The 27,163-nt window shown below is 44.5% G+C and overlaps 1 protein-coding gene across 3 annotated transcripts in view; it reads right to left on the bottom strand.

The window, feature by feature from the left end:
* LOC135203714 (probable cysteine--tRNA ligase, mitochondrial) overlaps window positions 1-27,163 on the bottom strand; it is an 85,549-nt gene that overhangs the window by 2,088 nt on the left and 56,298 nt on the right. For 2 of the 3 annotated variants that reach the window (XM_064233614.1, XM_064233615.1), the window contains 12 exons: window positions 15,875-15,963; window positions 15,411-15,528; window positions 14,425-14,602; window positions 13,326-13,533; window positions 12,411-12,544; window positions 11,137-11,268; window positions 10,642-10,778; window positions 9,757-9,882; window positions 9,199-9,297; window positions 1,591-1,713; window positions 1,016-1,126; window positions 507-552 (listed from right to left, as the gene is read on the bottom strand). In XM_064233614.1, the coding sequence (XP_064089684.1) occupies window positions 507-552; window positions 1,016-1,126; window positions 1,591-1,713; window positions 9,199-9,297; window positions 9,757-9,882; window positions 10,642-10,778; window positions 11,137-11,268; window positions 12,411-12,544; window positions 13,326-13,533; window positions 14,425-14,602; window positions 15,411-15,528; window positions 15,875-15,963 (1,501 nt within the window). The remainder of the gene's footprint in view (window positions 1-506; window positions 553-1,015; window positions 1,127-1,590; window positions 1,714-9,198; window positions 9,298-9,756; window positions 9,883-10,641; window positions 10,779-11,136; window positions 11,269-12,410; window positions 12,545-13,325; window positions 13,534-14,424; window positions 14,603-15,410; window positions 15,529-15,874; window positions 15,964-27,163) is intronic. The other variant, XM_064233616.1, reaches the window with a different exon arrangement.

A 27,163-nucleotide genomic window follows, 5' to 3' on the forward strand; every position in this document is an offset into this window, starting at 1 on the left:
TTCACTGTCTTTCCTCCTTTCAGTGACATATCCTGACCATTTCTCAACTTAAGCAATATGAATACTGATAAAGGCAAAACTGATTGGATAAACAGTGTATCATCCCAAACTGAGATTTGGACAGAAATTCTGCTGCTCATATAAAACAGTGAGTCTTGAACAGCAAAACCTACATAGGACCACCTTTCTCTTACTCTTTCCATGGACATATATACAGTACATGGCTTCATTTGTGGAGTCATTTGTCTTTGCTCTATATATTTCTCATGGCACATGTCTGTAAACAAGCTTCATGCTAGTTTTTTTAGAAGTTTCCTAAACAAAACCATTCCTAGATTTCCATCTAATCTTCAGTTAACTGGGGATGGACTATATGGATTCCCTTTTATCAAGTCAAGACACTAGTTTTCTGCCTGGTAGGTCATGCAACAGTACATATGGAACATTATGTAAAAATTACATTTCCTCTTTTAGTTATTTTGCAATAGAAAGACGGATATACTCACCTACTGTCCCATCGGACACAGACCACGTTGAGCTTTCATTATGATCCTGGAAGATAAAAAAAAATAAAACAATATAATGGCTCAGGCTTTTCTTGAAGTTTACAAGGACTAATGATTTATATTTCTTAATTAAATCCTGACCAAGTTTAATTGGAAAGTCATCCACATAACATCTAAAAGCAATACAGTTTCACTCCTAACACAGACACTTAGCTCTAATTAATAAATGTGCCAAGATGATACACTTCATATCAACATAAGTTGATAAGAAAGATACAATACAAGAGGTTTGATTAAAACTTTTGCTTTGCAGCTGAAGAGAAGGACTGGTACGCAAAGAAGTATTATGGACCAAGTTAAAATTCCATCAGACATCTTTAGTTGTACATTTTTTCCTCTGTAATTTTACAGATACTTGTTCCAGAATTCAGTACTACTTGTAAAAGATATCTCCAGCAAGAAAATATTATCAGTCTACACAACCCCAAGTAGAATATCATGAACAGTACCTTAATGGAAAGGCCAGTCATTTGAAGATTTTCACGCAAATTATCACAGGCTTGCAGCAAGGGGACACGCTCCTTCCTCTTCAGTTTCTTGTCTGCTGACGACAGTTCTTGCTGTAAAAAAAGTGAAGATATAAAGTTTTCCAAGTCACCTTTATAATATTCGACAGCAATGAACATATAATCAGATGACCACTGAAACTGAGATACCACTTCCACCATGGAGAAGACTTAAATATGGTATGAACTCCCAAAACTAGATATGAGATGTCTGGTGACATCTCAAATCTAAGCTTTCCTGACACTGAAAAATCACAGACAGATCCTTTTTAATGTCAATTTTAGTAGCAACTCATTAGAGAGATTTACATGAGCAGATAAAAACTGAAGGTAGATATCACTGAAGCTGGAGGCCCATGGGAATCTACAATCTTCAGCACCAGCACACAAGGCAAACTATAAGCAGTAACTCCATAAAAAGGCAACAGGTGATAGTAAAATTTTTTGACAACTATTAATGAAAGGTAACATGTCAGAAAAGACAGCTTGACAATCAAAAAACCAAAGCAGTACATTACCTGAGCTGTTGTAGGATCTTGGAGAAGTGCATAAGAGCGCACTTCATGTCTAAACTTGACTACAGAGTTCATGACGTGTGCAAGGCGCCCACTCGATTCCAGCGACATGTTTGCAGCATCTCGCTGTTGGATGGAGAAATGAAGCCACTCAAAATTAATAAGCTATATCAAAAATCTCGGAAAAAAAATTGATTTTACTTTTAATTCTGCCAAGTTATGGAATGTCCTTGATAATCCTTGCATTTTAATTCTGAATTAATTTAACAATTCCACTAAGTCATTTTCAGACTGTTACAAGACTGGCTCAAAGGATTTGTTCCAGGAAACTGAAACGTGACAAAATTGAAGAGGTTGGACAATTCGGTTGAGGATCCACATGAAAACGATAAAAAGAGAAAGAAAAAATGCAACTGAGGGAAGAAGTACCTTCCCTCTTTCAGGACTGGGCAAGTTAAGGGGACCAAACTGCCTATGCCATCAGATAGCAAAGGGCTCCTGTCAAGCACAGGCTTAAAGAGAACAAGAAGAAAAGTGGAAGAGGAGGAAGGATTGAGTTATCCACAAAGAAAACTGGAGATCTGGCTCTTTAAGAGAGGTTATAAGTTAGGGAAAGCAGAAATTCTTAGAGAATTCCACAGCCTGGCAGCAGGAGCAAAGATAGTCACTGAAACATGATATTGTTATGATACAATAAAGTTTGTTCATACTTACCTGGCAGATATATATATAGCTGTATTTTCTGAAGTCCGACAGAATTTAAAAAAACTTCCGACACACGCAGTGGTCGGCCAGGTGGTTAGTACCCATTCCCGCCGCTGGGAGGCGGGTATCAGGAACCATTCCCATTTTCTATTCATAATTTTTATTTCCACTGTCCCCTGAGGGGAGGTGGGTGGGTACTTGATTATATATATCTGCCAGGTAAGTATGAACAAACTTTATTGTATCATAACAATATCATTTTGTTCATGAAACTTACCTGTCAGATATATATATAGCTGAATCCCACCGTTGGAGGTGGGAAGGGACAGAATAGAAGGATTTTGGGAAACAAATGCATGCAGATGATTTACATCTTGGTTCCACCTGTTAGCATAGCTGACTTCGTGATTACTGTCACCCAAGTCTGCTTCTGCTTTACTAGAGTTGCCAGCGAGGTAGAGACCTATAAAGCTGGTGCACTCCAGATGATCTGTCAACGGGGGCGTGACCACAATGTGACTAGACCATATTGACCATACCATGAGGGCTAAGAAGTAAAATAAATATATATATATATATATATATATCACCACCTGACCAACCTAGCCAAAGTTAAGGTGTGTTAACTAAGGCTTAAGAGTTAAGAAGTCGCCGTTGTCGGCGACTCAACAACTAAATTAAGAGCTCTTCCTAACCATTTTCTACAGGATAGGATGAGTGGTACTTCTTGCCCCCAAGATTGTGTCTGCAGACACGTATGGCCCTAGCGAGCAGCAGATCTCATATGCCATCTTCACATCTCGCAGGGAGTGTGAAGTGAACACAGAGTTGCTTCGCTAAAACATGGTACTCAGGATGTTGCTGAGTGCCATGCTCTGTTGAAATGCTTCCGAGGCCGCGCCCTCACCTCGTGAGCATTCAGATAAAAAATTTCAAATCTTTGTGCAAACACAATGAAGGAGCATTTTTGAAAGAACTCCTTAACACTAAAGCCAGGGTGTTCTTCGATATGGGCAAGTCTGGTCTTTTTCGGAACACTGCAGATTGCCCGAATGACTTCGACTTTCTTGAGTTTTATGTAGATAAAACTTGAGAGACCTGACAGGGCACAGGACTCTCTCTGGCTCCTGCCCACTAACTTGTGCCATCCTTGCTTCCAAGCTCCTGGCCCAAGGCCCAACAAACGGGTTTCCATTCTTAGGCCACCACGAAAGGCTTAGAGAGCACACCGCCTTGTGTTCTCTAAAGCCAAAACTTGTGACGATGGCTTAAAATCTCACTAACCCTCTTTGTCGTATCTAGGGTGGTTAGAAGAAGGCCTTCCTGATCACATGCAAGAAGTTAACAGGTAGGAGAGGTTCGAATGCTTTGACATCAAGAACTTCAGACTACGTCTAAGTTCCATATTGAAAGCTTCGATCTGGACATGCACAGTCAGTCCGTCTGTACTAAAGTCAGGTGACCGACCAGTTGACCAGTCAGACGAATCAAGGACAGCAAGGCTGTACCCTGAAGACCATAAGGCACTATTCTTTTCGCTGAAGGATGAGTGTCTGGACTGCCTGGGCGATTCAATCTAAGCAAACCTTGGGGGGTGTATCAACGCAACCCAACGTCGTCAGCGAATCAACTCCTGACTCGAGCTTCTGGTGCCAGGAGACAGGAGCAAGGAGCAAAAAGGCGATTCAGTCCCGAAGGAAGAATGCCTGACAGTCCAACCTGGTCTCATGTTACACGATCATCGGGGGTGTATAAACGCAACCGACTTCGTCAACAAGAAACTCAGGGCTACTATATGTCGCCTGATCTCGCACGAGTGTCTGACTCCGAGAAAACAGGTGAGACAAAAGTAGATGGTGAGAGCGAGTTTCGAGATTCCACAGAACTCAAAGATCGTGAAGGGCTTTGTTGTTTGACAGACGCAAATCTCTGAGCCCAAAAGCCGTCAACAACATATTTGCGTATTCTTTAATAGTTGTGACTGCCAGCTTATCCCATTCTTCAGACGGAAATGGAAGACGGTAATCTTATTCCTGTCAACATCTCGATAGTCTGAACGTTGTCAGACTCAGAGCGGAGAGGTTATAGGTACCTTTCGAGTTAGAGTAGACCGACTCTCTCGGAAAGGTCCTTGGAAAGTGAACTAGGAAGGATGTGACCTCTGTGAATCCAGAATCCTGAAGGCCAACATGGGGCGATCAGCGTCACTGTCGCTCCCTGTGACGTCATAAATCCTCATTACATTTCCTAAGCGATTGAAAAAGGGGAAAAGAGACTAAACATCCATCCCCGTTTAATATCATAGGATGGCGTTTAATGGTACCGATCCCGGATCGAGAAAAAGGGAGCAGAGAAGAAGCAGCCTCTTCGTCCTCAACATATCGAAGAGAAGAATGAAAGGGCGTCCCTAAAGTCTCCACAACTCTCAACTTACTTCTAAAGAAAGATTCCACTCGGACGTCAAAAGATGCTGCCGTCGATCGAGACGATTCGTACGGACTTTTGCAATCCTGTAACGAACCTCTAGAGGATCGTTACATTCTACGCCTGTTGTTATAATAGGCTCTTTCTCGTAAACTCGAGCAGGGACCGAGAGAAGATACTTCTTAAGATATGAGAGAGCTGTGGAATATCAGAGTTGATGTGGACCACTGTTCCAAAAACTCGTTTCGAGGACTGGAGGGACGACCGAATTGCATTTACTTCTTTCAGATTAAGATCCAGGACATCTGAAACACTATCCAGATGTCCGGCACTTTCTTTCTATCATGACGCACTGAGAGATGTTCAGAATAATTCCTAGACCTTGAATATTATTTCAGTTTCCCGGTAGGAAAAAACTGTGGTCTGAATTGCAGTCTATTCGGGGAAACAAACTTCTTCAGGAAGGAAATGGTCCCCAGCAAGCTCATCCATTCCCTCCCCGAGTATGCTTACTTCCCTATAAGGCTGCGCTTTGCCTAAGCAGGAGAGCATATAAAAGTGCAATGTTGCGGTAGACTCGTAGTTCTATACCGTGCGGTAACGAGCACCGAAAGGATTAAGAGATAAACTCTGTTGAACATAGTAAGGCAAACGAATGCCAACGTTTATTCATTCACGTAAGAAATCCCCTCAATCTTAGGCTAAAGTCCGTGATTGTAGGACAGAGATACAGTTAGTCAGTCAATCCCGCAGGAGAGACGTAACCGCCAGCACAGAGATACGGTTAGTCAGTCAATCCCGCAGGAGAGAGAGACGTAACCTAGCGCGCATGACAGCACACGATCTGTTACTGGCTCGGTTGGAACTTGGACAGTCAGACACAGCAGCAGCCAGCAGCTTACGAACGTCGTCTCTTAACTTTATGTCTGGGTTGCCAGCTACCCTATTCTACGAAGAAATAGGTCCGTTATTTTTTGAGCAAAAAAGAGACTCTCAAGCTGGTATATTTAAGCGAAACAGAAAACGCTAAATATATAGATGCGTTTGTGTCGTCAGAACACTACCATACAACGGTAAAAGATAAATCGGAAACTCCTGGACGGCTGCAGGGAGTAACGATTAAATGTCCTTAAAATAATAGACAATAGACCTCTCAGTTGCCATCCGAAGAGGTAACTACAGCAAGCGTGTATGACTTGAACCAACCAGTAGTAAAATAACGCAAGGCAAAATATTTTATTATATCACAATAAAGTTTGTTCATACTTACCTGGCAGACATATATATAGCTGAATTCGGAAATACAGCTACATACATATCTGACAGGCAAGTTTCATGAACAAAACTTAGAGAATCGAAGCAGACAGCTCAAGCTTCTTATGTTATTGGACATAAGGGTTCATTGACGTAGTCTACAAGTCTATTTCTTGTACGAGTCTGCGAATGACGAATGAGAGCTCTTCCGAATCTAGTCAATAAGAGCTTATTCGCTTACGCAATATCAAGTTAAAGAGATGTTTGTCAATGAGAACTAACCCATTTACGGGACAAAGAGATATTTTGTCAATGAGGGGATACCCACTTACTTGACAAAACGATAGTATATTGTCAATGGGGGAAAGTCACTGAATTGACAAAACGTAATCCAGTAAGTCAAGCATTTTATTTTTTCGATTCCCGTCTCAAACGAGAAAGGGGCAAGAATCCTGTTAAGAGACAGGGCTTACGGCAGGTAGAACGACGATGTTCAATTCGGCAGCGTAGTCCCGACTAGAAACTAACAATCTATCATCTGAAAAACCCTTTCAGATGGGCTAAAAAGCTTGCAAAATTATCCTGGGAAGAGGAAGAAACTCTCCAACCAGCTTCCTCTCCTGTATCACAACTAATGCCTGCTAAAGCTTAAAATTTATTGGCAGTATGGCAAAGGTGGCAAAGGAAGTCCTGTCTTGCGCTTTCCTGAAGAGCGTCCTTCTGATGAATGCCTTTGCAAGAATTCTACTGAACGTCGCCGAGACGTCGAGCCTTTACATAACCCGTAACTGCCTTATCGCAAAGTCTTGACTGCGGTAGAGAAACGAGATCTTCCCTTGAGCTTTCCTTAACTCCATCCACCATTTGCGAAAAGCAATATAATATTGACAGAGACCTCGAATTCACGAAACCCGAGGTCTTGCTGGGTTTCGAAGACGAAGTTGTCTGTTCACTTTAAGCTTCCTCCGAAGCACTGCTTACTTCACATTCTTGAGGCTCAAATCTTAAACAAGAGCTTGAAGTTGAAGAGTTCAACAGAAACGTTCAGCCAGGAGACAAACCTGGTGTGCGCTGGCGCGCGCTCGGCGTCCATTTGCGAGGACGCTCGGCGGTCGGCTTGGCGAGGACGCTCGGCGTCCAATGGCGCGCGCCTGGCGTCCATCCGAGCGTCCCGTTCAAGCCGAGCGTCAAAAGAAGCATGCGGAAAAGCGTCACGCTCCTAACAGGCGTCAAAACAAGCGAGAGAAATTGCCTTCTTTTTCATATTTCTCGGTGGAAAGACGTACACGTGATCAGGCGACGTTCGCCTTCTTACTTCTCACTGAAACGCATAACGAGAGAGTGAGGGGACGTGAAGCGTCCTCTTCTATAAAGCTTCTATTTAGAGGGCGCGAGTCCTTCGAGATTCGTGCACGTGCACGATCTTCCGCAGCCTGGGAAACGTCAACAGGTCCTACCGAAGGGACGCCAGATCGATGTGGGTTCCCCGTAACCCTCCTTCGGCTTTCGACATGCCCTCTCCCTGGTCCTGGGAGTCCGACAGAGGTCCAGGCCTAGAGGCGTTATGGGGCGGATCTGACGTTCCCTCCTGACGAGAGAGAGGACGTGAAGCGTCCTCTTCTCTAAAGCTTCTTAGAGGGCGCGAGTCCTTCCGAGAGCTCCAACCCTTGCGCGGGGAGGACGCCTCGGAGGACGAGAAGAAATCCTTCAGGATTCGTGCACGTGCACGAACTTTGGCAGTCTGGGGATTTTCATCAGAAACTGCCGAAGGCACGCCAGATCGGTGGGGGTTCCTCGTAACCCTCCTTCGGCTTTCGACATGCCCTCTCCCTGTGGTCCTGGGAGTCCGACAGAGGTCTAGACCTAGAGGCGTTATAAGGCCGATCTGACGCACCCTCCACTACACAAGGGGCACTGTCACTGCACTTAGCCACTTCACTATTGCTCTCTAAAGCAAGCACTTTCGATTCTAAGTTACGAATCGAAAGAGTATAAGAGAAAAGGGCAATAACCTCTACAGACACTGTTTTAGGGCCCGAAGGCAACATTACAGGGTTAGGAGTAACAATAACAGAAGTAGCACTCTTCACAACAATGGAGGAGAGCGATCACCTCTCGCAGACATATTCATAACCCGTAGGCCATACTATAGGGTTAGGCAAAATAAAGTCTACAGGAAGGTTAGCAGGTTCACTACCCTGACTTTTGTTTACTGATTAATTGCGTACATACGAATCATACTTTTTCCTTACGGAATTAGACATGTTTACTGATTAATTGCGTACATACGAATCATACGTCTTCCTTACGGAATTAGACAAAAGTCTCACAGCTCCTTACATGACAAATCTCAACAAAGAAGCAAGACCCAAACCCCTCGTGCATACCAAGTGCGGATCTACCGAAGCTTTCGGTAGCCACACCCTATCTTTGCAGACAACCCCCTCTGAAACTAGCCTAACTAGATTCAGATATCTTATGCAAAAATGAATCAAATTCAAATCAATTTAAGATAGCGTATGCCTAGCCACAAATCCAAGTAAATAAATCAAAAGACAATTAGGATACTTAGCGGCAATGAAGTTTCCAAAATCCTAAGACGGAGGTACTGAAAACAGGTGTTTTCAGCACCGGCGACAGAAAAATTATGAATAGAAAATGGGAATGGTTCCTGATACCCGCCTCCCAGCGGCGGGAATGGGTACTAACCACCTGGCCGACCACTGCGTGTGTCGGAAGTTTTTTTAAATTCTGTCGGACTTCAGAAAATACAGCTATATATATATCTGACAGGTAAGTTTCATGAACAAATTGGAATTTCACAGTTCACTTAGTTGATCCCCCAAACAGTTACAACCTGGCTGCTTCCTCGTCACTTCTCTCAGCCTTGAACCACTCGGACATCGAATTACAAAGTTCAGTAGTGACAAAATATACCAAGAATATCTGTGAAGTAGTGACAAACCTAAAAGAACTTTAAATAAAAAAAATAAATAAATAAAGAAAAATGACATCATAAAACTTTGCCAAGATCAAATGACAGACATCTGCATGCCTTAAAAATGACTGCAAAAATTAATTTTTCATCATAATATTTATCATTGGATACTTCCCTACTCTCAAGGATAGCTTATATTAACATAGGTGCAGATATATAAGCCGTCTTTAACAGTAAGTAAGATTCATCCCAAACAATTCTATTAGAAAAGAAATGAAAAGCCAACTTACCAAGCTTGGGAAACTCATGCCAAACACATCCTCCATCAAATAATGAATGTAACTGCATATGGCAACCATCGTTCCGGCGCTCCTTGATAAACTTATGCTCTGCAAGAGATAAGACGTTTTTTAGTTCCTGTCACTGGCAACTTGATCTGCTCGGCTACTGGGCTCTAGCAATCATAGTTCAGGAGCTTGGTTAAATGGAGTCAAGTAGTTTAGTATAGTGAACCAGCTCCTGAAATAATTAATGCATGTTTCTTAACTAAATGCATTTATTCAAATGTAAAAATTTGCTAACTTGGCATTTTAAGACCCTGAAATCGAGTGGAGAGAAAAAATAATAAAATTCCCAACTCTACTGCCAAATTAATGTTGACAAAGAAGTAAATATGTATTATACAACACTGTATAGTACTTAAAACACCTACTTGTGCCACTTTTAACAATCATAAAAGCTGCAAATTACCCAAATTCCAATTAATTCTACAGCTACATTTTTCATCCTAGCACTGACCATGTACCAATAATCAAAACATAAGCAACTCGACTTCGGATAACACTGACCGTAGGTTTAGTATGCAGTTCTTTCGTTGCATGAGAAATCAAATCCATAACCGCAGACAGGGCCTTCGAGGTGTCCATATCATCCGCTAGGTGATTCTTCACTTTAACTCTGGTTTGGGCTAATCTCTGGAAATAATATGCGATAAACCAAAAATGAAATGTGGATTTGTTTCACTAGAAATCACAAAATGAAGCTGAAAAGATAAAAGCTGATACTAGAACTGGAAAAGCATGATATCAATCGTTCAAACCAAATACGACAGGTCAACCAATACCTTATCCTGCTGAGATCAAACACAGAAAAGAAAAGAGGGATGAGGAAGTAAAAGACCAGCCTACTTGAAGAGGAGATGAATGAGAATGAATGAGATCTCTAGCAAGGAACAACTGCTTAAATAAAACTGGAAGCAAATGGCGTTACAGTGACCTTATAATACAGAATTGTGCATCTTGGAAAAAGGTGAAGTTGGAGTCACTGACTACATGACCTGCATCTGACAGAATCACATTAAGGGAATTGAAGAAGATGAACACATCACATGCAACTGGATTATTCCAGAGCTATCATAATACTCCTTAACTGGGATAAAGAAAATGACTGTATGTACAAAAACCAGATACACACTTTTTCAGAAGTTACACTGCTATTTGAGGGCCTTTCTTTACCCAGGACACCAATAAGAAATGAGTACTAAAAACACCCTAAAACACCCTACAACCATGAAAATATTTACCATAGCCTACACCTTTATTAGAGGTACACACCAAATTATCTGAAAGTAAACAGTGCCACCTTACAATGTATCTTTCATAGTTATGAGTTCCAGTCTAGCCTTAGAGAAAAAAAAGGTATCTGATCAACTTCCCTGAAATCCATCGACCTACCTGCTTCAAACCAGACTCATCTAAAGGACCACACTTCAACTGTCCATTGATGTAAGCATATGCATCCTGCAAGAAGGCCCGGACTCTCCGCACATGAGCACTGGCTTCGAGCATGCACGTCTGAGTGTAGGCCACTTCTGGAAATTACAACGAGACACTTTAAATGAAACGGCAAAAACGATTCCATACTGAATCGCAAAGGACTTTCATATTCACCTCATATATAAATAACTAGTTAATAATTAAGAGGTAAACAGCAGCAAGCTAATAATGAATGATTAACAGCAATTATTAATGTGCCTGTTAGTAATAGTAATGAATGACAATACTAGAGGCTTTACCCTAAATATGACCACAGTCACAACCGTGAGAATAAACATTTCAAATAAAACTGCTGTACTATCACAACCTTCAGTAAATGACGGTACATTAAAACTACAATATCGGCGATGGATGTGGCTTTTCCATCCTTTTCAAGAGCCAGCTAATACTAACGGCTGCGATAGTGCGAGAGGAGGCAAAAGAACCTGAATGTGTTGACTGAATGCTCCTCCAACAACTCGCTGATGCTGATCGTGTTCCGCAGAGACTTTGACATCTTCTCAGCATCCTTGGCGTGGAGGTGACCTGGAAGACAGTGGATTCACTGTAAACAACCAAACAATCATCAAAGTTTCTTCTGCCCAATTGAGTTTTCTGTACAGCCGCTACACCGTATAATCAAGGCCACCGAGAATAGATCTATCTTTTGGTGGTCTCGGCATAATGCTGTATGAGCCCCAGCCCATGAAACTTTAACAACGGCCTGGTGGTAGCCTGTTGTCAGAAACACAATTATGGCTAACTTTAACCTCAAATAAAAGAAAAACAACCGAGGTTAGAGGGATACAATTTGGTATGTTTGATGATTGGAGGGTGGATGATCAACATACCAATTTTCAATTCTCTAGCCTCATTAGGTTTTAAGATCTGAGACCAAACAGAAGTGCAGACAGAAAAAAGTGTGGATGGAAAGACAAAACCAGCAGTTTTATTTTACAGAAAACTAAAACATATGCAGTTGATGACAGGGCAAGGCTTGAATTCCTGGCTATTTTGGGAGTCCTTACAATAGTCACTCAAGCAATAAATGGTGATTACAATAAAGTCGTGGCAACAAAACACAGAAAGTTAAAAATAACAGCAAACTACTATGCACATTTGTTTCCCAGTTGGTATCCATTTTTTCAACCTAGGTGTGATCTGTGGTTCATTGAAATTCAAACAAGACACTAGAACCTTCACATACATACTTAAAAAATAAAAATAAACAATGAACTGTGAACTCAGAATATTTGATGCTGAACAGAAAAATCAAAGCATATGGTTCTGAAAATCATATTAAACCAAAAACTTGTCAAGTATAGACAACCACAATCATACATGTTGATCATAAAGTAACATAAAAAGATCAATATGAGAAACAAGCAGACACAGAGGAAACAAATTTCTATGTTTAAGATATTTTAAAAGGCTACAAAGTTGCATAAGGTTACCATAGAGGATTTGTTCTGGACTGAGGGGTTGCTGTTCAACAAAATTTGTCACAATTCTAGAATTGCATAAACCTGGTGCATGACTACGTTGAAAAAGCTGGACAGCTAAGGGGGAAGAGAACAAAGGGAACTCTCAAGATGTAAAAATGCTAAAAGCAATGCAGTCAGGGACAGGACAAAAACTTTCCGTAATTGGACATTTCAGAAAGCTGGACAGATGAATTTGTCATTTACCTGTGTGTAACCAATAATTGCACCACTGCAGATCCCCACTGTGAGCGCAGCACTGGGCCTCTTCATTTTCATGGTGGGGAAATAGGAGGTCGATCCCACCGGAATGCAGGTCCAGTCTCGTTCCTAGGATGTGACTGTCGCGGGATAAAAGCGACGGATTAGAAAGAATCGTGGCGTGTATATCACAGGAATTACATGAAAAATAAGCCAAAATAAGAACCTATTGCATACAATGGTAATGATCAAGAAGAGACTATTGCAAGTACAGACAACCAAAGAAGACCTCTCTTTATTTGCAAGATCAATAAGCAACTCGGTAAAAATAATTTAAGATTACAATGGGTAATGAAAGAACCTTTTTCTGACATGCAAAAAATTGATCTAACCAGTCTCCTGACAAAACTAAATTCTCTTAATAAGGATCATGTGTTAGCTGATTAGTGAAACCTCAAAGTAATGTAAATCCAAACTTTTTTTGTAAGCAAAATACTACACATCAGTTTCTAAATATGTTGTGAGTTTCTAAATCTATTGTGAACTCTAAAACCAACATAATTTCACACAAGTTGGGTATAATAAAATATAGCATTGCACAGTAAATATGGCCTAAAAAGAATGGAAATACATGATGCACAACAAAGACCTGAGTATCAGGCCTTGAAAGGATTGAAACAACTTCGATTAACTATAATTTTCTTCTGGTTTATATTCTGCAATTTTTGCAGCAGGAAACTCCAAGTTTTTCTCCACTTCTAAAACAGTACTTTTACGTACAAACACATCTATGCAATACGAAGCTTCCCTTCCTCCCTCCCTGTGGAAGTTTCGTTCTATGGAAGATGACTAAGCACAAAAAATCACTTCACTCCATTTCAAAAGTAGGGAAGAAGCTTCACAACCGAATCCTCAACTCACTTCGCCATGGCCGAACACTCGATGTGCCAGCCAGGTCGACCCCTACCCCAGGGAGATTCCCAGTACGGCTCACCAGGCTTGGCCCCTTTCCAGAGGGCGAAGTCTCGCGGCGACTTCTTAATTCCGCTCTCCTTGGCGTCGACGGACCCGTCCAGAGGGGTCATCTTCCCATACCGACCAAACGCGACAGTGTCAAAGTACACAGAACCTGAAACAATACAACAATGATATGACCTGTCTAGATGCAATTACTTTATGTTTTGTGTATTACTATGTACGATTATTAACACCAGAGTCGATGAGCAGCAGCACCATTATGCAGCGAATGTGCCTCGCTGTCGAACTTCTCAGTTCCAGAGGTCCTTTATTCCTCCTCACACTGCTGGACTATGAAACTGTCTCTCTGAGGATGTCGTGCAATTGGAACTTCAAGAATTCAAGCGAAGATTCAATGCATTATTACCCTCATACTATTCTTATTGCACTATAATACTTTTTTACCTATTTATCTACTCATTTAGTTTTTTCTTTTTTTATATGCAGGATCTCTTCTTTCTGTATTTCTCTTTACTTCCTCTTACTTTTTCATAATGACCATCATATATGTACTCTGGAAGCTTAAATTTCAAGTCATTAGTCCCTGTATGCTTGTTCATCTTCTGAATAATATAATATTTCAACTACTTAAACAATTTAATGATTGGATAAACCAAAAATTTTTAAGATTTTGATATAATCTCTTTCAAATTTGTTTCTGACACTTGATGTATATTGTTGGCTGAAAGTCTGGCAATCACTAAAGATATGTTTGGCTATATACTTTGATCTGCATTCCTTACATCCAGGGATTGAGTTATGTGGGTTATTCATCAAATACCATACACCAATGTGGCATTTCTTTCTCCGAATGAAGAACGCCATAAACCAGCCGCTGATAATAACCATATTTGTAAAATGAATGCTTGGTTTAATGATCCATCACAACAAAACATAACAGGCAACAGCCCTTCCATAACCCAAAATGTAATACAATTCTTTTTTATAGTTTTTTAGTATCAAGTCTATGACGACACGTGTTCGTACAAAAGGAATGACTCACCGTCACTCACTGAGTATGCTAGCTTGTTGTCCAAGATCTTCTGAATGAAGGCTACGATGAAGGGCACGTGTTCGGTCACCCTAGGAGCCAGGGATGGCCTGAGGACTCGCAGCCTGTCCATGTCGGCGAAGAATTCTTCCTCGTAAAATTTAGAGAGCTCTCTGAAGTCAACCTTCATCTGCAATTGGTAGCATACATAACCTATATGAACATTATGGTATTTAACATCTTTACAGTATGAAAAACACTGACATATGAGTAAAATTTATAGAACAACACATGTACAGTACATGATACATGAAGGACCACTGATTACAGTTGCAGTCACTCTATTCAGATATTTAGTTAAATTCAAGATAAAAATTGTAGACCACCAAATAATTTCTGCAAGATATTAATAGGAAAACAGACAAAGCAAATAGGAGTTCCAGGATGTAAGCTTTAGTCATTATTTGTTATAATAAAAACCTTAGTCCAACATCCTACCCCTAACCAATGTACTAGTACCATCTTTTCACCACTTTGTTTACTAGCTGACATCTAAATGAATCAAAATGACACAACTACTAATTCCAATACTGTAGTGTATGCAAACACCATGGAAAATGTCAGCATCAAGTTCTGACTGTAATTTTCTGGTGGTATTTGCAAATAAAAAAATACCTAAATTCTCACATGGCTAATCAAGGATGTTTTCTGAGTAAAACCTGGAACTAGAAAATACTATAGTTGGGAGTAAAAAGAAAAATGATCAGGAAAAATCAGGAAAAAACTTAAGTAGTTCTCCTCAAAATCTATAATACTCTGATTTTGAAAACTTCCATGTTAACATGAAATGTAAGTCATATTTTGAGTTAGAAATCAACAAGTACAATAAATATCCATATTTGTGACAGAATTACACTCAACTACTATTGACTTAGTATTCTAAAGTACTAACTATTAAGTTAAGAAACAAGCAGAAACTTCAAAACGTTATAGTTTACTTCATGAGCTCTCTTGATAATCTTGTCGTCAATATCTGTTACGCCCATCACAACGACAACATTGATGTTGAACACCCTCGCCAGAATTCGACGGATGATGTCAAACTTGACATAAGACCTGAAAAAATATTCAAATGTTGAAAGACATGTAGAGTTAATTAATATAAGAACCTACACAAAAGTTTACTTTTTTCATACATACTGTTCTATATTCTCTTGCAATTTCAACCATCTGATTTATTTCCATACTACCAACATTTTTTACCATGTAACTTAAATAATAGTATATTTCAACAGAACATAAGAGAATAATATAGGAGAGAGAGAGAGAGAGAGAGATTGAGAGCTTTTGACGAGAGAGAGAGAGAGAGGAGAGGAGGAGAATCAGTTTAGTTCAATTCCAACAAATACAATCATTATTGGTAAAAATCAAGACACACTTCAGAGAGCTTACTCCAACTCACAATGCATGACCAATGTGCGCTGAATCATACACCGTCGGGCCGCACATGTACCAGGAGGTTAGGCCTGGATAAATAGTCTTAAAAGGCACCTGGATTGAAAGAAATGGCCTTTATGAAAACAATCATTATAAAAACATTTGCCAATGGTAAAATACAATAATACTATCTAACATTTGTCTCAAAATAACATAGAGTATATAAGAAAAATCATGAGGAACTGCTAACAGCATGAGTTTAGCATAGATATGACAATTTGTCGAAAATTGCATTTTTCCTAACTATACAAACCTGAGGTCCTTTAACAATAGGAAGGTAACTAGCGGCAGCTGGGACGGTCGTAAGCTTCGAACAAGGGGAGAAACGGTAGTTAACTGCTTGTCCAGATCGTGCGCGCGCCCCGCGCGACCCGAGATGAAGAATCACTTTTGCTTTAGGCCCATGCAAAAAGTTGCAGAGTGAGGGGTGCATGAGGTGGGACTATATGTAAAGGACCTCAGGTTTGTATAGTTAGGAAAAATGCAATTTTCGACAAATTGTCATTTGTTCCGATACGTAATAACAAACCCTCGGTCCTTTAACAATAGGAAGACTCACTTCTTGTGGGAGGAATCTGAGTCTTTTTGGTGAACAGACTGGTGTTCGTCCAACCCTGGAGTGCCTCCCTGGTCGAAGAGCAAGGGAGGGATCCAAACCTCTGTCCGATTGATCGGGGTGTGCACCGCAGGATCAATGGTCAGACCTCTGGGCCAAGTTACTAAGAGAGAGGCAAGCCGTATCTCTTCGTACCAGCAAGCAAGAACTTGTTCCTGTTTGCAAGAGACAATCATAAAATGATGGGTTTGTCTCAATTTGGCATCCACTTCCTCCCCCTTGTTGGAGGAAGTGGTGGATATTTACTCCTATCCCTACTGAAAGGGATAGGATGGTGCTCTATTGAGTAGCTCACCTGCATCTCGTCCTTACCCAGCAGGGTGACGACCGTGTCCCTCTACCCAAAGGTAGAGGAAGAAAAGATGTGAAGAGGAGCCAGTCACACTCTCATTCCTCATCCATTCTTACGGTCACACCAGGACTCGATGCTGTTCAGCCTGCGAGGGTCTGGGTTAACTACACAACGTGTTGAGCAACCACCACGGTTTTTTTTTTTGGTTCCCAAGGAAAAAAGATCCAAGGAACTGTGGGCATATCCTGAAGGTAGAAGGAGGTGCATGCGGTCCGGTTGGACCAGGCGCCTGCCTTCATTACCTGCGCCACGGAGAAGTTCTTGCGGAACGCGGAGAGAATGATGAAGAGGCGTACACTCATCCTGGGTGTCGAGGTTTTCTTCAGACAGCTCCGTCGCACCTTCACAGGACAAAGCAGCATAGCCTTCGTATCGGAGGCGGTGACGTCCATTAGGGAGGGTATTGTGAAGGACTCGAACCAATCGTCAGTTACCGAAGGGTTCTGAGTCTTCGCTACGAAGATCGGTACGAAATCGAGCGTCACAAATCCCCATCCCTTTGTGCTTGACTTCTCAAGAGAAGTCATGCAGTTACCTAAGACGAAAAGAAGGGAATAGTCGTATGACCTATCCCTCTTCTCGACTTTGGTTATGTACAGTACTCATACTGACAAGCTATTAAGACGAAGTAATGATTGCTCTGGAACAACCAAGAACTAGTCCACAGCATAGTTCGTAACTGACTCGGACGCTCTGACAGCTGCCGACTGACTGGTTCGGAATCAGTAGAGGCAAGTTGTCCAAGCATACCGGGTAAGTCACGTGGACCTTCGCCCTTTTAAAGAGTTTTATGCTGGAGACCGACCAAACAATAAACTATTTGTTAGTCACCGATGCCGGACGGCGCGGCGATGATTCTCTTAATGCATAAACTCAAAAGGCGAAAGTCAATTGCCTTCAAAAGACCGAGGTCCCTGATGGCAAGAAAATCTCATAGACGTTGAATCTCAGCTTAAGGAGAAACAACACTATGTGCGCGTTGAAGACAAAGGTAGGCAATGAATGCAACCTACGTCTTCCAGCTGAATCGAGAGAATGGAATCTCAAGATTCTAACCTGTGCTTACAAATGACTGAAAACAAAAAACGCTAACCGCCATTTCATTGCTGTCCGTTGTGCAATGAAAGCGGGGCGTTCTTCAGTAATGAAACACAGGGGAGAGCCGCTTGCTGAAGAACTGCTTCTCATGGCTAAACGTTTGGAAGTAGAGCTGGCAGGTGTGGGAGTAGGCGATGTCTTTCAATACATCTGCTAATCCGGGGTGAACAATGAACAATTGTACACCTCCGAATACAAGATATTTTGAGGACAAACTCAGATCCGCAAAAATCATTCGCAATTATCGGGATACGATGCAGCAAGAGACTATTACAGAATTCTGTTACCGTGCGGTAAACAGAAAGATGAGAGTCGAATAGATATCTCGTTTAAAATTCTCGCAATACCGAAGACGATGAATCACTAGCGTTTCTCAGCAGTCAGTTTAGATGGTCATTCATGTATGCGAGAATCCCCGTTAATCAGAGACTTAAGTCCGTGATTGTTGGGCAGAGATACGGTTGTTATTCAATCAAGCAGGTGAGAAAGACATAACAACCGTCTATCTCAAAGCGGCAGCTGATACTGAAATGCCTCGGGCAATTCAATACGCAGTAGCTGTCGCTGACTCGTCATCCTGAGTTTGCCAAGTAAATCCTTTCCACGAAGGAATGCGTTCGGGCTAGAACCACGAGCATAAAAAGATATGCTCGAGCAATTATATTTAAGCGAAACGAATTTCGGTAAATATAAACGCTAAAATGGTGTTGTTGTGACAACACCATAAGTATGTAAAATTGAAACTGGAAACTCCTGGGAGGTTGCAGGCAACCCGGGTTTGCAGTTCAATTAGAATACTTTTCGTCTAAGTCGAACAATCCGTAGAATAACCAGGATATGGCGCCTACCCCTCGGACCATTCAACTGCTTAGCAGAATCATGTCGCGAGGTTAATATACGTAGTATATTTGTAGGATTCTGAACAACGATCTCCATCCTAAATTCTTTCCTTCAAGAAAACAAAATAAGGATTGGAGATCGACCACCTTCGTTCTCTATTAAAGAGAGTGAAGGAGAAGTCTTCCTCGAAGGAAAGCTTCAATGGTGAACATAATACTAAGACGATAGTTCCAGCCAAACTGGATATTCCCGTCCGTTCTTCTCTATTCCAGGTTGGTCGCCTACTGTGAGATAGTCTTCTTTCAGCAGCAGTCTTCTTCCTAATGCTAGAAATTCCAGGAATTCGAGCATATGCGAGGTTCCCGATTATCGTGTAACATATCGGGGATTCTCGTCTCGCTCACTTTGACCGTGGTCTCGCCTAAGTGTTTGGAGATCGTAAGAAACTCTAAACACTCTGAATGCGCTAGAAATTCCGTAGAATTCTAAGCAGTCTGCGAAACCCCCACCGAATTCGTCAACGATATCGGCTGGTGGTCCTCTCGTTCCCGTAGAAATCGAGAATGGGGCAGGATCCCTCCTCAACGACCGGGGCTTACGTCAGGTAGGACCCGAAGTCCCCCCTGGGTAGCGCAGTCCCCAACGTGGGATCCTACAGAGAAATCTCTGTAGGATCCTTCCCCTTTCCCTCGTAGCCGTAAGGAGAGGGGAATGGGGGAGGAATTGGATACTCGCTCGCCTTCCCAGTGGAACTAGCAGTTGGAGAAGAGTAGGAGCAGCCATCGCCTTGCGGCGATGGCCTCCTCAGAGTCTGGGAAAACGTATCGTCAGGAGAAAACGTTTTTCCCGAGGAGGGTTAACGAACTCTCACTGTAGGTAACGGGTCTGCCGCCAAACTGTGAACGTCGTCTGGGTGGGGCTGATCGACACCTGCAGGAGAGAGCCGATACCGTCCTCCGACTCATTCCAGTCCTCGTCGAGGTCGAAACCTCTCAGGAGGACCGAACGGAGTATTTAAATAACGGTGTCCGAAGACACGTAGAAACGCCGCTGTCGCAGTAGAGGAGGTGGAAGTAGCTTGATCGACCGCCAGAACTGAGAGAGCCTTCTTGTCCGGAGACGAGAGACTCTGGTTCAAGACAGAATCGGTAAGCTCCGATCGCGGCATACCCACCGTCGGTTGGGTTCCCTCTCGGGCCCCAAAACGACTCGAGCAGAGACATGGGCTCGCTGGTGGGAGCGGCGACTCCTTCCCCCCGTTCGTTGTGCTGACGAATCAGTGCAATAACCTGGGTAAAGTTACTCTGAATCTCGGAAGTTACAGCGTCTTGAGGAGTAGGACCGTCCAGTCCCTCCAACAAGAGCAGCTCCCAGGACCCTCCTCCTTCAGAAGAAGGACCAGCAACAGATCCCTGACGGTTGCCTCCAATCACTTGCGCGTACGTCCTGGTTGGTCCTAAGACCAACCTGGCACGTGCGGCGTCGTGACGGGATCGTGAGCGGCGCATCTCTCACGATCACTCCTATATACCTAGCTCTTCCTGGCGTATGCCGAGGAAGTTGAAGGTATCGGAGAGACAGACTGACGCTACCCCCTCTCCCCCTGACGGTCGCCTCCAATCACTTGCGCGTACGTCCTGGTTGGTCCTAAGACCATACGTGGCACGTGCGGCGTCGTGACGGGATCGTGAGCGGCGCACCTCTCACGATCACCTCCTAGCTACCTCGCCTCTTTCCCGGTGTAGCCCGAGGAAGTTGAAGGTAGTGGAGAGACAGACCTGACGCTCCACCCCCCCGCTCGCTGGCAGGACCAGCGTACGTGGGGGGCTGCAGCCGATCACCAACCCGCGGTGGGGATCGATCTGCAGGCCTGGCCGTGCCGCTCACCTGTGGCGAGCGGCTCGACTGAGCACGTCGACCCCGGGTCCCACCGTGCGTCACGACTAGCTGCTGCTGGTCACCGTATCCGCCCTCTCCTGTGGGAGCGGCGGTCAGGTGACCTGCAGAGCTCGCTTTCGCCGTGAGACCGGTGAGCGTCCTCGCGGCACGTCAAACCGCTGGTACCAGCCGAGGCTGGTACCGTCGGTCGAGGGGACCTGGGGGACCTCTTCCCAGCCTCAACCCGTGGCCGGTCAGAGACCGTCACGTCCACCCGAGGTACCGGCTGGTCGCTGCGAGAGCGGCCGCTGGCCTGGCGAGAGTCACCTGAGCGGCTCTCGACAGTCTTCTGCTCCGTGCCTCGGTCATGACGCTGAGCGAACTCAGGCGTCTTAACTTTGGCTGCACGGTCACCCGAAGGAGATCGTACACTCGGAACTTCTTCGCGGACGAGAAACCGAGCCGGTACCACCTGGCTTAGCAGCAGAGCTGCCAAGACCAGGCGAGGGTGTACCAGCGGTAGCCAGCACACCCTTGGTCCCCGTCTTCTTCTTCTTCTCAGAAGGGGAGACGGGTCCCCGTTCCCGAAGGAACAGGAGGACCAGCAGAGAAGAACCCCCCCGTCACACCGGAATGTGACGAGCCCTTCGAAAGTTCCCGGCAAGGAGTCTTCTTAGGGGAAACAAAACCCGGGTTACCCAGCTGGTCGCTGCGAGAGCGGCCGCTGGCCTGGCGAGAGTCACCTGAGCGGTTCTCGCCAGCCTTCTGCTCCGTGCCGTGGTCTTGGCGCCGAGCGAACTCTGGCGCCGAAACTTTGGCTGCACGGTCGAGGGAGAGCGTACACTCGGGATCTCCCGCGAACGAGAGACCGAGCCGGAACCTGGCGTAGCGGCATCGCCTGCTAGCACCGGCGAGGAAGTACCAGAGCTAACCGATACTCCCTCTGGTCCCCGTCTATCTCTTCCTTACGGAAGGGGGAGACGGGCCCCGCTCCCGAAGGAGCAGGAGGACCACAGAAGGACCCCCCGTCCCACCGAGGTGGGACGGGCCCTTAGAAGTTCCCGAAGGAGACTTCTTAGGGGGGGGAGGCAGCCTTCTTCTTCTTCGGCTTATGGGCCTTAGAAGTCGAAGGGGAAAAGAGGCAGCAACAGACGAAGATGACACCTTCCTCTTCTTCGTCAGCTCACGCAGTACAGTCGTCAGGTCCTCCATCCAGGCCGAGTCGGGCCTATTGCCGAAGCAACACGGCCCGACTGCACCTGTCCGGAAGGACCTGGGACTGGGGAAGACACACCATGGGCAGGACCAGCATGGACAGGCGCAGGAACCAGGAGCGACAGGAACAGCAACCAGCTCAGGAGCGGCAGGAACAGCGGCAGCGGTAAACACAGAAGGGACAGCCAAGCCAGTAGCGGGAACCACATCAGCGACAGGTACGGCAGGCCCAGCCATCGCCTCGTAGAATCATCGGCAGCCAGCGTGGTACTGGCGGCCGGTCCAGGGGCGAGCTGCTGGTAACAGCGGAAGTCTGGGGCAGGCAACACGAAGAAAACACAGGCAGCGGCGGCATACCCCTCCTCGGTACTGGCGGCGACCGGCCCTAGAAGCGGCAGACGGCGTCACCGACACAGCATGGGGTGTAGACCAGCGGGGGAAGCAGCATAAGCGGCCGTGAAGGTTGTAGTGGAGACCACTCCAAGGTCACCGCCCCAGACCTCGCTAGACTCTGCAGCAGATCGTGGATGCTAGGCACGCCCTGCAGCCGCAGTGGTCCATACCTGTCCAAGGTCGTCTCCCACGGCTGTAGCACCTGCGGTAGCACAGACAGATTAGTAAGAGGGGTTCCCTCACGCACGGGGGGGGGAGACATGCCCCACCCCGAACGGAAGGAAGACCCCAAAAACAAAATACGAGGAAGCTGAGCGGGGGGCAGGAAAGAAGACGAAGAATCGGATACCAAGGGAGTCGCGGGAGAGCTTTCCGACGACTTCCTGGCAGACCTTCGCTTCCCCTACCCCGCACAGCAGTGAAAAGTAATATGAAAAATGAAACAGAATACTGCACTTTGCGATTCACTTCATAGAACTTAAAGAGGGAAATCAATTCCCGTGTAAGAGCGGAAACTTGATCCATAATAATATGATGCTATCATAAATATATATGAAAATGAACAATACTGCACTTGCTATTTTTCACTTCCACAGCAATAAATCGTAAGGATTAATTCCCGGTAAGAGCGGAATTTGATCCAAAATTAAATTTGATGCAATTAATAAATGAAAATGAAAAGAAAACTGCATTGCGAATCCACTTTCATTGCATTCTATTCATACAAAATAGAGGCTCTTGCCGAGCGCAATCAAGCTCTCGGCAACGAACGCACAGGGCCAAAAATATAATGAAAAAGAGTACTTACATCTTTCAATTACACACTTTCGCCCAAAATACATGACTCGTGTGAGTGCGCCCGCCCTCGGCACCGAGACATAATTCAAGGGTTCAATACATGAAAAGAGCGGAAATCGCCGTCTCTACGGCGATAGCTCCAATGTTGATTCATAATTAAGTAATGAAATGAAAACAGTGTACTTACAGTTTCATTTTCAAGTCAAACCCAAACCATTAGTAGAAAACACAATATAAACAAAGCATACGACGATGAAGCGGGCAGAGAGCGATGACGAACACGTCCTTCACACCCGCGGCCGCCGAAACAAAAGTGATTCTTCACCTCTCGGGCGCGCGGGCGCGCGCACGATCGGACAAGCAGTTAACTACCGTTCTCCCCTGTTCGAAGCTTACGACCGTCCCAGCTGCCGCTAGTTTACCTTCCTATTGTTAAAGGACCGCGGGTTTGTATTACGTATCGGAACAAATACAATATATATATAGCATCGACACCCTGCCCTTAATCACATCGTGTCATTTGACCTAACTTCCTGGCTTAAAGCAGAGTGCATTGCATTTACAAACCCAGGTGACAAGTATATATCGACCAATGTGACCTTTTTTTATGCAGAGCACATGGACCAAACAACCCCAATAAAAGTAACTCAGACTTCCAATTAGTCTAAGAATTTCCTGCATGATATTTACTGCTTGTCTGACGACAACGACATGATGGAGAATCTGTCTAAAGTCTGAGCAAAATAAGAACAATCCTAAAGCCCTTTTACAGCACACTTATTTTTCATCTGTGCCATGTGCTCAAGTATTCTTGTTGGCAAGAAAGTACTCCGAATGCCACGAAGTATGGCAAATAAAAAAGACCGCGCCTTTCTCTCCCTGCTCTTCTTTTCTTAATATTATAATCTTAACTCTATTCTGATATAATCCTAGCATTCCACATTTGGTCCAGCCTCATCCTCACTTCTTTAATAGCTCATATTTTTTTTTAAGCCAGGGAAAATTAAGGCACTAAAATGGCAATTTGTCGAAAATTGCATTTTTCCTAACTAATACAAACCTGAGGTCCTTTTTAACAATAGGAAGTAGCTAGCGGCAGCTGGAACGGTCGTAAGCTTCGAACAAGGGGAGAACGGTAGTTAACTGCTTGTCCGACAGTGCGCGCGCCGCGAGCCTGAGAGGTGAAGAATCACCTTTGCTTTAGGCCCATGCAAAAAAATGCAGAGTGAGGGGTGGCATGAGGTGGGACTATATGTAAAGGACCTGAGGTTTGTATAGTTAGGAAAAATGCAATTTTCGACAAATTGCCATTTGTTCCGACACGAATACAAACCCTCGGTCCTTTAACAATAGGAAGACTCACTTCTTGGTGGGAGGAATCTGAGTCTTTTTGGTGAACAGACTGGTGTTCGTCCAACCTTGGAATGCCTCACTGGTCGTAAGAGCGAGGGAGGGATCCAAGCCTCTGTTCGGGGTGTGCACCGCAGGATCAATGGTCAGACCTCTAGGCCAAGTACTAAGAGAGAGGCAAGCGTATCTCTTCGTACCAGCAAGCAAGAACTTGTTCCTGTTTGCAAGAGGCAACATAAAGTATGGGTTTGTCTCAAGCTGGCATCCACTTCCTCCCCCTTGTTGGAGGAAGTGGTGGATATATGCTCCTATCCCTAGTGAAAGGGATAGGATGGGGCTCTGTTGAGTAGCTCACCTGCATCCTCATCCTTGTCCATCAGGGTGGGATGGCGACCGTGTCCCTCTAACCACCATGTAGAGGGGAAGAAAAAAAAGATGGGAAGAGGAGCCAGTCACACTCTCATTCACTCATCCATTCTTGACGGTCACAACCATGGACTCGATGCTGCTTCAGCCTGCGAGGGTCTGGCTTCGCTACAACAACGGGTGTTGAGCAGCCACCACAGGTCCCAAGGAAAAAAAAAAAGATCCAGGACCTGTGGCGAATATCCCGAAGGTAGAAGGAGGTGCATGTGGTCTGGTTGGACCAGACCCCTGCCTTCAGTACCTGCGCCACGGAGAAGTTTCTTGGCGGACAAAGCAGCATCTCCTTCGCATCGAAGGCGGTGAAGTCCATTAGGGAGGGGATTGTGAATGACTCGAACCGATCGTCAGGGACCGAAGGGTTCCGAGTCTTCGCTACGAAGTTCGGTACAAAATAAAGCATCACGGATCCCCATCCCCTGGATGCTTGACTTCGCAGGAAAAGCCATGCAGTTCCCTCAGAGGAAAAGAAGGGAAATAGTCGCATGACCTATCCCTCTTCTCGACTTCGGTGATGTCCAGTACCCATACTGATCTATCCGTCTGCAGCGAAGTGTCTCGCATCCTCCTATCCCCATGCAGCGAAGTTCTTCTCGGTAGTGGATAGGACACCGCCACTCGATGGTGGGTGTCGATGGTATGGGTACTGGGACAAGTCTATTAGGACAAAGTAATGATTGATCGGAACCACCGAACTAAGTCCACAGCGTAGTTCGTAAACTGACTCGGGTGGCGCTCTGACAGCTGCCAACTGATCTGGTCGGTAGTAAGGCAAGTTGTCCAAGCATCCGAGTAAGTCACGGTGACCTTCGCCCTTTAAAGGGTTATGCCGAGAGACCAAACCGATGCCGGACGGTGAGGTGATATTTCTCTTAAGGCATGTGCCCAACAGGCGAAAGTCAATTGCCTTCTAAGAGACCGAGGTCCCTGAAGGCAAGACATTCTCATAGTTGTTGAATCTCAGCTAAGGAGAAACAGCACTATGTGCCGTTGAAGACGAAGGTAGCCATTGAATGCAACCTACGTCTTCACAGACGAATCGAGAGAAGGATTCTCAAGATTCAGAACCTGTGCTTACAAATGACTGAAAACACTAACCGCTATTTCATTGCTGTCCGGTGAGGAGACGTTGTTGCAATGAAAGCGGGGCGCTTTTCAGTAATGAAAACACAGGGGAGAGCCGCCTGAAGAACTGCTTCTCATGGGCTGAACATTTGGAAGTAGAGCTGTCAGGTTGGAGAGTAGGCGATGTCTTCTGACACATCTGTTAATTCGGGTGTAACAATGAACAATTGCACACCTACGAATACAAGATATTTTGAAGACAAACTCAGATGTCTGCAAAATCATTCGCATTATCGCAGTGCGATGCAGCGGAAGACTAGTACAGACTTCTGTTACCGTGAGGTAAACAGAAAGATGAAAGAGTCCAAGAGATATCTCTGTTAAAAATTCTCACAATGTCGAAGGCGATGGGAATCGAGCGTCACAGCAGTAGATGGTCCTTCAATTATTGCGAGAATCCCCGTTAATCAGAGAGCCTAAGTCCATGATTGTTGGGCAGAGATACGATTCGGTAGTCAATCAAAGCAGGGGAGAGAGACATAACTGACAGTGCATCTCGGAGACCCAGCTGATACTGAGCTGCTATCAGGCAGTTCAATACGCAGTAGCTGAGCTCTCGCTGACTCGTCATCCTGAGTTGCCAGGTAATCCATTCCATGAAGGAATGTGTTCGGCTAGAACCATCAAGCATAAAAAAATACGCTCGAGCAATTATATTTAAACGAAACGGATTTCGGTAAATACAAAAGCTGATTTGGTGTTGTCATGACAATACCAAGTATCTAAAATCAAAACTGGTAACTGCTGGGAGGTTGCAGGCAGCCCCAAGTTGCAGTTCAATTAAGATACAATTCGTCTCGGTCACAATCCGTAGAGTTAACTACGGTATGCGCCTACCCCCCAGACAATTCAACTACTTAAGAGAATCATGTCGCGAGGGTAATATACATAGTATATTTGTAGGTTCTGTACAACGACCTCCATCCTAACTTCTTTTCTCCTTGAGGAATGAGAATAAGGATTGGAGATCAACCGCCTTCGTTCTCTAGTGAAGAGAGTGAAAGAGAAGTCTTCCCCGAAGAAAGCTTCAATGGTGAACAGAATACCGAAGACGATAGTTCAAGCCAAACTGGATGTTCCCGTCCGTTCTTCTCTATTCCAGGTTGTCGCCTACTGTGAGATACTCTTCTTTCAGCAGCAGTCTTCTTCCCAATGCTAGAAATTCC

This window comes from Macrobrachium nipponense, chromosome 36, assembly GCF_015104395.2.
Source record: "Macrobrachium nipponense isolate FS-2020 chromosome 36, ASM1510439v2, whole genome shotgun sequence".
NCBI lineage: Eukaryota > Metazoa > Arthropoda > Malacostraca > Decapoda > Palaemonidae > Macrobrachium > Macrobrachium nipponense.